Source organism: Galendromus occidentalis, unplaced genomic scaffold (assembly GCF_000255335.2).
Source record: "Galendromus occidentalis unplaced genomic scaffold, Mocc_1.1 scf7180000077511, whole genome shotgun sequence".
Classification (NCBI taxonomy): domain Eukaryota; kingdom Metazoa; phylum Arthropoda; class Arachnida; order Mesostigmata; family Phytoseiidae; genus Galendromus; species Galendromus occidentalis.
The window spans coordinates 1368742-1379862 of record NW_003805499.1 but is presented as its reverse complement, the minus strand read 5'-3'; the positions used below and the strand labels follow the sequence as shown (position 1 = coordinate 1379862).

General features: G+C 51.4%; 3 protein-coding genes across 3 annotated transcripts; 1 reads left to right on the top strand and 2 right to left on the bottom strand.

The window, feature by feature from the left end:
- Positions 1–40: 40 nt before the first annotated feature.
- Positions 41–2209, top strand: ND-39 (NADH:ubiquinone oxidoreductase subunit 39). The gene is made up of 5 exons (XM_003746966.2): positions 41–172; positions 470–713; positions 881–1070; positions 1403–1788; positions 1902–2209. The coding sequence occupies exons 1-5, from the start codon at positions 60–62 to the stop codon at positions 2136–2138; spliced, it is 1170 nt and encodes a 389-aa protein (XP_003747014.1). The 5' UTR covers positions 41–59; the 3' UTR covers positions 2139–2209.
- A 1787-nt stretch (positions 2210–3996) lies between these two features.
- LOC100902284 (uncharacterized) lies at positions 3997–6347 on the bottom strand. The gene is made up of 4 exons (XM_003747038.1): positions 6141–6347; positions 4783–5219; positions 4399–4610; positions 3997–4238 (listed from the first exon to the last, which is right to left on the bottom strand). The coding sequence occupies exons 1-4, from the start codon at positions 6209–6211 to the stop codon at positions 4095–4097; spliced, it is 864 nt and encodes a 287-aa protein (XP_003747086.1). The 5' UTR covers positions 6212–6347; the 3' UTR covers positions 3997–4094.
- A 381-nt stretch (positions 6348–6728) lies between these two features.
- LOC100903624 (transformer-2 protein homolog beta) lies at positions 6729–10905 on the bottom strand. Its single transcript, XM_003746965.2, has 4 exons — positions 10712–10905; positions 9032–9228; positions 7534–7763; positions 6729–7430 (listed from the first exon to the last, which is right to left on the bottom strand). The coding sequence occupies exons 1-4, from the start codon at positions 10724–10726 to the stop codon at positions 7144–7146; spliced, it is 729 nt and encodes a 242-aa protein (XP_003747013.1). The 5' UTR covers positions 10727–10905; the 3' UTR covers positions 6729–7143.
- Between the last annotated feature and the right edge of the window lie 216 nt (positions 10906–11121).

Below are 11121 nucleotides of genomic sequence, written 5' to 3'. Positions count from 1 at the left end.
CGCGATCAGCTGGGCAGGTCTATTGAGGCTTCAGAGGAATAGGGACCCATAACATTGAAATGTCGTTGTGCGTCCGGAGCAAATTTGCGCTCTTGGGCCCCCGGGCGGCCCCGCTGGGGGCCGTGTATTCTGCGAGGAATAAGGGTTCGAGCCTTGGCACAAAAGGAACTCGGTGAGTGCGAAGATTGAGCGCTTGAGCGGAATCCCTGAACTCGTCTTTAGGAAGGACCCATTAGATCACAACGACTGGAATGCCCGTCTCACTCAGCGATTCCTCAATCGATCGGAAGGCATCCTGGAAAAGAATCGTTTAGAAGTTCTTCAATGTTCCCTCAAAATCTACGTCGAACGAATACTTCTAGTCTTTCCCTCGAGGAGTCTCCTGTCCTCCCTGCAGAGCTCCGGGAAGTTTCTTTGACCGAAGACAGATGATTTTGATGGTGAAGGAATAACCCAATTGCGGTTCCAGGTTGGAGCTCCTACGTAAGGGAACCGGGGGTCGCTCTTCCTTCAACGGGATCATCGCCACAATTTTCGGTAGCAATGGGTTCCTTGCCCGATACGTGATAAACGCTCTTGGACAGACTGGAGCTATGATGGTTTTACCGCACCGATGCGATCCCTACCTCATGATGCGGCTGAAAGTCGCCGGCGACCTCGGGCAGATCCAGTTCCACTTCTTCGACTTGAGAGATGAGAAGAGCATCGCTGCGGTGAGTTTTGGGTACACAGGAGAGCATTTGGCGACGCGTTCAACGTTTTCCTTTGCCCGACCGGCGCGGGGCGCCTCGATGTAGCTCCCAAGACTTTCTCTTTTCTGAGAAGTCCCGCTCAGTAATTCTTGTGACCGCAGCTAGAAACGTTTCCTCGCGAATTCCAGGCGATGCAATACTCCAATGTGGTCATCAATCTGATCGGGAAGGATCAAGCTTCGGGAAACTTCAGTCTGGACGATGTTCATGTCAAGGGCGCTCGATCGATAGCCCGACTCGCCCGGGAATCCGGCGTCGAGAAACTCATTCATTTTTCGGCGTTGAACGCGGCAGAAAAACCGGAAAAGCTGATGTTCGGTGAGATTACTGGCCGAATTCGTTGAGATTATGGGTGTACGATGAACGATATAATTTTCCCAATACTTGCCCGATGGGAACGCGAAGGCCCACGAAGGCTGCACGGTTGTTGTCGGAATGCGTTCGGAGACTCTTTGCGCTCATGCGCGTGACTGAATGCGCGAACAGAGTCCGAGAGCATTCAGTCGTAAGCGCATCCGATCATGGCGCATTCAGTCAAGAGCGCCTTCAGTCACGAGTGCTTGCACTCGAGTACATACATTCGCGAACGCAAATATGTTCCGGGCGCATTTAATTCGGCGCCGACGCTCAAGGTCCAATCCATGTTTCAGCGCCTTCGAAGTTCTTCTCCACCAAGTGGGAGGGCGAACAGGTTGTTCGCGAGGAATTCCCCGACGCCATCGTTTTCAGACCCTCCGACATGTACGGCCACGAAGATCGTTTCGTCCGGTACTACTCTGGGCAGTGGCGATGCAATTACAGCGTTATGCCTCTCTGGAAGGGCGGGAGGAAGATCTATAAAGCCCCAGTCTTCGTTGGCGACGTTGCTAGAGCAGTCGTCGAAGCTATCAACCAGAAGGGAAACGAGGGGGAAACGTACCAAGCCGTCGGACCCAAGCTATATGAGCTTCGTTCGCTCATGCGCTACATTTCACAGCTTCTGGAGCGCGAGATGCATCTCTACGACTTGAGGTTCGACCCTCTCTTCATGGCGAAGGTAAGTCGACAGCTCGCGCGACCGATTCGGGGAAAACTCGTCCCGCTGGTCTGGTCGCAGCAGCGGAAATCGCCTCGCTATCCCGCGAAATGTAATGACCGGATCCTTTACAGATCTCCTACGCGGAATTATTCAAGAACCCAAAAATGTCTTGGGAGCGATTGAGGAGGGAGCACACGAGCGACACCATCTATGGTGAAATCAAAACTATCGAGGATTTGGGGGTTCGATTGACCGAAATCGAAGACCGCTTCCCGTTCGAATTCCAATACTTCCGCGTCTATCAGTTCGAGGATCCACTCAGTTTCAGACCCAATTTCGTCGAGCCACCCCCAGCTATAAGATATTAGACTGTCGCATACCTCTCGACTCGGAAATGTGTTGCACAGCGGAATGGTTATAGAATAAAGTTGAATAATGGCTCGAAAATGGTCACGGTCTGCGCTAAATGATCATAAGTCGGGCGCATAGAGTCTGGATGTGGAGAGAGGCGCGAATTCCAAGACGAGTCTTCGCCGATGGCGTCTGAGTCGCAAGGTCACAAGGAAGCTACCGGACAGTTTGAGGCTAAGCGACAAGTTCTGTCGTTTATTCATTCTAATAATCATCCTGCCAGTGTACAGACTTGATTGAGAACCTACCCAACGTTAGGTCGTATGAGTATTCGCGTAGAAAACTCGACGAACAAAATACTTTCTACGCGTTTATCAGCGCGCGCATGTGGTATAAGATCTTGGGCTATTCTTGAATTTCCAGTCTGCACGTCCATTGTCTAAGTTGGAGTCATCAGGTTCTCCCTCGCCGATCGGTCATTCGGATGGTCGCGCAGACGGTCGCCGCTCTGGAACTGTTCTCCGGCCGAGGATCCGAGGCATTTTGATCGTCGCGACGGTTGATTCCCCCGAGGTGCAGACAGGCTCCAGGGCTGGAAGGAACCAGCGCCTCGATTCGTAGATTCTCGCCGTAGGCTACGGCATAATTTCGATTGAGCGCATTACATCGTTTGGTGTCTCAGCGCTTGTGAGGAGCTCGCGTCCTCTTCCACATCGACTAGTAATGGTTCCAATTGTTTGACTGAGCTTTCTCCAAATGTGCACCTTCTGGATCGCAGCCGTTGCCACGAAACCATCCGAACGTGGGATCGCCCGAATGATCCAGTTTGGTTAGGCGAAGAACTCCCTTCCTCCGTTAGTCTCAATAACTTATCCATCCCATCCGTGTCTTCCGGATGATCGCTGTTAGCGGATGATAGCATGCACGCATTTCAACGGCCTGTTGTATCCAAGGGAAGATTTGGTTCACCGATTAAAACTACAAGGCGCTTTGGACAAACAGGTTCCATCGAGTTGGCAAATGTCTTTCTCGTTAGAAAAAAGCATCGTCCTCTGTTTTCTTAGGTTGGCTCCCTCCTCGGAGTTGTTCATTACTCGATGCTGTCATCGGTTATATTGTTTCGTCCTTTTTCCTCCGAGATTAATTGAAATCATCACTCCCATAAAGTTTGTTAATACATGACCTTCGCGGTAGCCACGGCTTAGTTCAGTCCTTCTCGTGGAACCAGCGCATCGCGACCCTCACTTGATCGAGATTTCAATTTTCCGGTTACCCACAGCATCGAGAGCCTAATTGACTGACAGGGACATGCGCCAGTTCTCTTGTCTGAACTCCATGATGTACTACGACTTTTTTGGGATAGTTCTGATACTGCACGATCAACATGATACGCAAGCGGCGGCGGCAGCCTCTCGCATTGCGCTTGAGAGATGATCTGATCGCAATGGAAACCGCAGGAACATAGACTCCCTCATGATAAATAGTGATCGACCTAGTACGATTGAGGGTTCGCTCGGGCGAATCTCATAAACTGGTTAGTACGTAGAAAGAAACTAACAGACGAAAATACCGATTCCGGGCTTATCCAGCCAATTTCAGGGCAGCAGCGCTTCTTCCCGGTGTGGGTCTCCTGGTTCCCCGCACAATGAACAGAAGTCATGGTTCCGCCCCTCAGGACGACTCGAGTGTCCGCTCTGGATTCGGAGCTCCATCGAGCTGCGGCTTCCTGGATTCCAAAGCCATGCCTGCTAGGCGGTATTTTTTTCGATTGAGAGACGGGCAATTTTCTCTCCCTCTCTCACTCTCGATTCCTTCTTATGAAACCCTGGATGTGACGCTAAAACGATTTCCTATTTTGTTTCCGCATTCTCCGCCGCGGTTCGTCGTAAGTCATAATTGAGGATCTAGATCGCGGTTTCGCCTGCCGGCAAGAAGTCAATCTACGCGAAGAGATCATTGTTCCACGTGAGCAACTAGCAATGAGCCTCGATTCCGTTGGGAATATTTTCGGCTGTCTCCATAGCTTCCTCGATATCTAAAACATCGTCTTTCGGAGAATCAGGAAGAGAATCGGAAGGTTTCTCCTCGTCGCCCTTGTTGATCTCGTTATCTTCCTCCTGAAATGATAAAATGGCTTGAGATCAACTAGGTACTTTCGATTTCCACGGTTAGCGGTTTCCTTCCGGGAGAAGCATCACGGTGTCGGAAACAAGTTTTGGGTGCTGAATCCACTTTAGATGTTGTTCTATGGGAATTTTCCAGTCGCAGGCCCCTTACATCTTCGTCATTGGAATCATCCTCCTTATCTTCGTCTTCTTTGTCCTCGTCGTCTTTACCCGCAGCCCCTCCGACAGCTTTCCTCTCTTCGTATTTCTTCTTGCGTTCCAAGAACTCGAGTTTCCATCTCGGTACGACTCCTTTCTTCTCCTCGACTTTTTCTCTATGAAACTCGGAGCTTTTGTGCCTCTTGGCGTTTATTATCAGGACACCTGCAATGACGCCGTCGCTGTGACTTAGCTCATTCATGTCGCGAGCGTACGAGTAGGTACGTTCTGAATTCGGATACTCGAATGGAGTGCACGCGAATTTTTCGCCCGGACAAAGTAGTCCGATGAATTCTGTGAAGGATGCTGGCTCGGGCCAGAATGGATCGTAACTCACCGCAATCAGGACAGTATTGATTGTCGCGCGGAACCTCGAACTTTGTGGTGAGGTCGTCCTCCGAAAGCCAAATTGGAGTGTCCTCGGTATCTATGTAGTCACCAAAACGAGGGAAAATCCACGACGAACGATTGCTATTCCCCCATTTCGACTGGGAGATGACGAACGGCGGCTTCAAACGACTACGAGACGCCGTGAACTGTACTGCGGAGGTTCGCTTGCCACTGGGTCGGCGGTTGGTTTTCTTCGGCGGGGCAGACTTTGAGTTTTTCGGTGAGAAGTTCGTTTTCGGTCTGACTCCTCTACGGTCCATCATTCGAGGGGGGTACGGTTCGAAGCGGCTCGGACCTCCCCCGGGATAGCCTCCTCCGAAGCCTGGGTAATAATCGTAGAAGCCCGGCCTCCCATCGGAGTTTCGATCGAACCGATCATACCAACTGGAATTGATGACTTACTTAAAATTACGGCTTGCGTAGAATATTAGATCGTAGGACAAGACGAGGAGTATTCTCTTGACGGATTCCCGATCAGAGAAGTTTCTCTCGCGGTCCACGAACACGCGAGCAAGCGACCTAATGAAAAGACTCGGACGAGGAACGTTGGGCTGTCCCGTTCAAGTACGTGATGCTTCCTAGGGTGTATTCACGACAACATCTGGGACGAAAAGTGCCGATCGGAATGCAAATAAGAACACCACCGACGACCGGCCATTTAATTCAAGCCTATGCTCTTCACGACGTCCGAGAAGACTGCGCTCATCTGGGCACGGTTTCAGATACACCTCTATCGATCACCTCATCTTATAGAACTCTCCTGCGCATTTCGCTCTCGGGACCTCACAAAATACTCGGCATCCAGGAAAGTCAAGTGCTCTCTCATGAGTTCTTGAAGTCGGCCGAGGAGCCGGGTGCACCTCGTAAACTAGGCTCACGACGTCCTTTCAGGCGTAAGTCTCCGCTCCGCAAGGTCAAGCTCGGGAATCTGCAGCTCTCGAATCCCGCAAACGCGAGTTCGGCTAGCATATTCGTCCTTCACGAAACTCCAATCCGACCCGCTCCTCGGGACTTCGCCGCAGTGGAGACAAGCGGCTCCGTGAACAGCCGTTCGCGTCCCATGGCTTTTTGCCTGCGTGGACTTCGTTCCCCAGCTGATTCGGCCAATGACTCCCGAGCAGCGCTGTCCCACTAAGTTTCTCTTTGCAAATCGATGCGTACGTCATCTTTCGATTATTTAGATCGAAAGACGAATGCAGCGCGAGTGCAATCAAAAAGAAATTCATACATAAACTATAGGCTTAGTCAAACGTCAGATGCTCCGCCGGACCGGTGTCTCAGCTAAACAACGCTCAAACTACTTACGGTGAGGAATACGGTGCCGATGCTGAGTATCCCCCGTTGGAATGGGGACCACCGTAGCCGTAGCGAGACATTTCCACACGATTTTGAGGTCCTTAGGACTGTAGGGGTCCACCGGTAACCTCAAGCCCTGCTCTCGCTATAGCCAGCCAGTACTTTCCTTCTCCTCAGACCAACCACCGTTCACTCGCTCCGGCTAGACACTCACTCGTCGTTGTAGCGGAGCAGCAGCAGCCGCGGCGGTAGCAGCGGCGGGAAGAGCCGCGGCGGCGGCGGCTGCGGCAGCACCACCAGCAGCGGCCGCCATAGTCGCAGCAGCAGAGCAGCACTCAAACAGCTGTCTGCTCATGACATCGCGAGGAGAAAGCTTTAGTTCGGCGCGGCGCCTCATTTCGAACTCCGATCTCCGGAGCTCCTCGTATCCCCGGAGAGTCCCCTGCATTCTGGAACGAGATAGATCTCGCTCGGTTCCCGTCATGGTATCGGTCATCAGTTTTAACTCCACTAAATAGGCTTCGCGAGTTATCGCTTTAGATAAAGGAGAATTTGAAATGAGAAACTATGAGTGAAAAGACACCTTGGCTCAGATTCAAACGCCTTTGCCGGCGCTCTCCCGGTCCCACTTCGACGGAGAGCACTCAAGCCTTTATTGGAAACTTGGTAAATACAAGTTGAAGATTTTCCCGTTTTTTTTTCATTTTTCATGTGAAAATATCGAGTTTCCTCGCGCAGGAGGAACCTCCCTTAGAAACAAGCGGGACTTTCCGAAATGTCGGTGAGAAGGTTACCTACGTGTATCCACACCCTCGTTTTTATGGCGTATACATTCTGCGACTGCTCTCGGTCGTCTTTCGGGATGACGAGATCCGTGTTATGCATCGACTTTTCGATAATGATCAATGAACAAGCAAAATAAATGAAATAATGCCCCGGCTTTTTTAGTTGTTTCCTCCTCCACCGCCGATGAAATGTTGTTTGGATGTTAAGTTCGTCGAAGAAGACAGTATTAATAGTATCTCCTCGGGGAGTATGATCTCTCACGTTCGCGGTAGCGGTCCCGGTCTCTGCCGCCGCCACCTCCGCCTCCACGTCGTCCTCGGTATGGGGACGGGGATCGAGTGTGTCTCCGGCTTCGGCTTCCGCGGTCGCTGCTTCCTCGGTCGTAGCCGCCGCCCCCAGATCCCCTCTTGGGCCTCCTGGTCGGACGGCCCATGTACACTCCAGGGGTGGGAGTGTGAGCTCTTTTCGTGATTGAGAAATCAACGCGAATTTTCCGACCGTCGATTTCCAGGCCTGGGAACAGGCAGACGAGATTAGCGAAAAATGCAAATTGGTAATCGAGCGCAAAAATCTGGCCTTTCTGAATCAATACGGGGAAAGCTCGCTGCAAGTTTACCGTTCGCTTTCTCCTTTGCTTCGTGGGCATCGTCTTCGGATTCGTAGTAAACGAACCCGAATCCTCTTGATCGTCCAGTCTGGGCATCGTAAACGACCTGAACGTCCTCGACGCGGCCGTACTTTCCGAAGAAATCCCTGAGCTCGCGTTCGTTGGTGTAAATCGACAGACCGAAGACTCCGATGCAACGCGATGGATGCGGGCGCTCTCGATCGCCAGCGTGCCGCTTTCTGTAAGTACAGCAATGTTAAAAAGGACTCGGGCAACGACTTCCAAGCAGCTAGTCCGTTGATACCGATCAGATGCTAAAGTCTAGGAGATTTAACTCCCGCAGAAGACTGAAACACTCCACCAGACTTCATAATGATCAGTATGAGAATCAGCATCGAGAGCAGATCCCGATCCGGTGAGACCGAACGATGTTATTTTTAGTGTACGACATGTTTGACAGAGTGAACGCAGTCGATTGTATGGGCACGGAGCATACGAAAGAATCGTGTACAACCAAGGGACGGTTTCAGGAGCAGGAACGATGACGGTGCGGAAAGGAGAAAAATAGGAAGGGGATGAATGCGAATGAACTCAGCTTAGAGCGTAAGATCATTAGAGGATGTTTATGAGCCCAGGTCGGGATGCTGGGGAAATAGTTCGATTGAGCTGTCCCTGGCCTGTCTGAAGCAAATCCTCTGCTGTTTTTGTCGCTTCGTGTTTCTCTGATGTTTTTGTTGTTAAGTGAACGGAAAGGAGCGGACAGATAAAGAGGGAGAACAGTGGTACAGTACCAGACATTGAGCGTAGCCTCATCCGGGCTTCTTTCTATTCTTCTATGATGACCACGAGAACGGCCTAGCTCTTCTTATACATGTCCACCGAGTCTTCAAGGATCATGAATGACTGTTTTTTTGAGTTTTCGAGTGACTGATTCATTCAACGGCTCGCTCAAACGAATTTTCAAGTGCCTTCTGATGTTCGCCAGTTTTCTTAATCGTGTTTGCATTTCTAGCGCCAGCGCAGCGAAGTTGCAGAGAAGAGGAGGGACCGCTCGCTCGAGGTTCGGCTGCTTCTGCCAAGACGACTTCAAGCCTACGAGTCATGAGAAAAGTTCATCGTCGATTCTTCATTGCTTGCCGATCGCCAAAACGAGCCCGATGATGCACAATCTGTCCGCCCGAAACACGCAACTCGTTCACGACTCGTAGCTTCATTCGTTCGATGAGTTTTCATGATTGAGAGAGAGTTTCTCGGACCGCTTTCAATTCCACGTCTATTTCTTCGAAGAGTCCTCTTTTCGATCGCGATTACTTCAATCGGCCTCCCGTGAAGCCACAACGTTTCCGGCGAATTTCTGTGATCTCACTCGGCAAGGATTCTCTCTTCATCAGTAAGAGACAGCTGATAGTTGAACAGGTCGATGTTCGAGTTCATCAGAGTCTTCAGTCGACGTCTTCTTAAATTTTTCGGAGTCCACCGTTTCGGATTTGTCCGTTGATTTCCTCACCCTTCGTCTCCATCGTACCTGCTCCCTACGGGGGACCGGCTGCGGGACCGTCTGTCCTTTCGGTCTCGCCTCGACTCACGGTCTCTACTTCGGCTTCGACTTCTGCTACGCCGATCTTCTCTATCACGGTCGGACCGTGATCGAGAGCGCGATCGGGAGTGCGACTCTCCTCGGACATAAATGTCTCGCGGAGATATCTGCAATGAGAGAAATTTAGGCTTAGGGCGGTGGATCTGTCAAGCATTGTAATTACAGGACTCGACGGTATACGGCGCACAGCTGAATACAACGGATAGGAATTGGCAATGCGCTCTGAGTCTCGACCATCATCGGCTGAGGATGAGAATGAGCATCGTCATCTAAAAATGAGAATTCTCCTCTCGATTCGAGGGAAAGAGTCAACTGTCCCGGATCGGTGGTCCGTCAAGTGATACGGGACAGGCTCTGACGCACTGGAATCTCCTGACAAAATTTTTATTCCTTCCGGAACTCGGCAGCCACGGATTTCTCTGTCGTGATCCCATGTCGGCTGAAAGCTCCACATCTCACCATCGCAGATCATTCAATCACGGAACAGGAATCGAACGGTCGCTACTCGGAATAGGTTTTCAGCTCGGCGGGCTCGGGAAGCCTCCGGTCGGCAATGTGCGCATAGTTCGGGGAGGGTAATTTCGAAATCAGTCTCAAGGTCGAGAAGACTTCAACAGCCAGAGAATCATGGCGCGGTCTTTCGGAAACGCAGCTCAACAAGGCATCAGCGCGCGCATTTCGCCGCTTTCTGCCGCAGCTATCTCCAAAACTTCGCTCACAGTGAAGGTGTCTCAATTGGGTTCGATACGATAGTGATCCTGGGCGCGCCCAACCAACGCGCCCCGAGTGTGCATCGATCAGCTACCCTGGATAGATGGCCCAATCGTTGAACCATCAGTCCAATAGTTTTATTGGATACCGGCGTCTCACTTTCGGTATCGATGTCTGCTGGTCAACGGACGCACATTTTTTTCAATGTACGCGCGATACTAACGGAGCCATCGGGTTGAGCGAAGCTGGCGTACCATGCTTTCCCGCGCAGTCGATTTTAGCGCGGTCCTTTATTTTGTTCGCTGGTCGGAACGCGCCGCTCGTCGTCCTTGACGCGATCTCCCCGCTTCCAACACGACTATTCCGTGCGAACTTGTCAGCTTCTCACAAACCCCAGACTGCGTACCTCCCGAGAAACGTTTTGAGCCGAACCAGAATTCGAACACAGAACGACCATTTCTTCGCGAGGGCTCGGCCTCGAGGATTCCTGCATTGATGACTCTAGCGGGCGCCATACTGAGTGAGATGCACGAGCGTGGAATCATCGAGCAGATCGAAAAGCGAATTAAAAAACGATGTCACTTTCTACGCACGGGTAGCGACGGACGAATTCGAGCATAAAATGTATCGGATAACAGCCGGCGATCGTCGAGACACCTATGAACATTCCCGGATTGCCGGCAACCGCAGCGTGCTTCGCGAGCTTGGCGATGAAACGCTCGAAAAATCTCACGAAAATCATCGATCCGCCAGACATTCATCGTAGGAAGTGGATGCTGATGTCCGACGCAATGGCGATCGAGCGAGATCGCCAACGAGGGGACCAGCCCATCGTTCCGGGCGGATTGAGCTTTCTATATTCGCTAAGTAACGACTTACATCTCTGTCGCTCATGGTAGCTTGCCTGCCTCCTCGGAGATTGAATGAACTTCCCACAAAATATGATCGACTATCGGGAGAGCTTGTCGATTTGTGGTCGTGTTAATGTAGCACAAAGCAGAGATCGAGTACGAATCGTATATCTCAACCAACACCAACACCAGCCGCACACTCACTACTACGAAAGATCCACACAAGCAACAACGAGGACCTCGCCACTCTGCCGCCGCCAACGCCGCTGACGATACAGCAGCGCACACTCTTGGGGAGAGGGCACTGAAATTATAAACAACCGACTGGCCGACTTGAATCAATTCGTGATTTGCGATATCGATCGGTGTGCGAAGAAGTTGAACCCGTCTGGCATGGTGGGATGCTCAAGAGCCGTATCTTCGGGGAATTTTCCGTAC

Excerpts from the sequence above, each read along its gene's own strand:
- LOC100903624 (XM_003746965.2), bottom strand. Across the intron at positions 7,764-9,031 it reads AGGTACGATGGAGACGAAGG|AAAGCGGCACGCTGGCGATC; the intron begins GTGAGGAAATCA and ends CTGTACTTACAG. Across the intron at positions 7,431-7,533 it reads AGCAAAGGAGAAAGCGAACG|GCCTGGAAATCGACGGTCGG; the intron begins GTAAACTTGCAG and ends GCCTGTTCCCAG.
- ND-39 (XM_003746966.2), top strand. The coding sequence starts at position 60 with ATGTCGTTGTGCGTCCGGAGCAAATTTGCGCTCTTGGGCCCCCGGGCG. Across the intron at positions 1,071-1,402 it reads ACCGGAAAAGCTGATGTTCG|CGCCTTCGAAGTTCTTCTCC; the intron begins GTGAGATTACTG and ends TCCATGTTTCAG. Across the intron at positions 1,789-1,901 it reads ACCCTCTCTTCATGGCGAAG|ATCTCCTACGCGGAATTATT; the intron begins GTAAGTCGACAG and ends GATCCTTTACAG.
- LOC100902284 (XM_003747038.1), bottom strand. The coding sequence starts at position 6,211 with ATGTCTCGCTACGGCTACGGTGGTCCCCATTCCAACGGGGGATACTCA. Across the intron at positions 5,220-6,140 it reads TCGGCACCGTATTCCTCACC|TTGGTATGATCGGTTCGATC; the intron begins GTAAGTAGTTTG and ends CATCAATTCCAG. Across the intron at positions 4,611-4,782 it reads TCAATACTGTCCTGATTGCG|GTGTCCTGATAATAAACGCC; the intron begins GTGAGTTACGAT and ends GCGTCATTGCAG.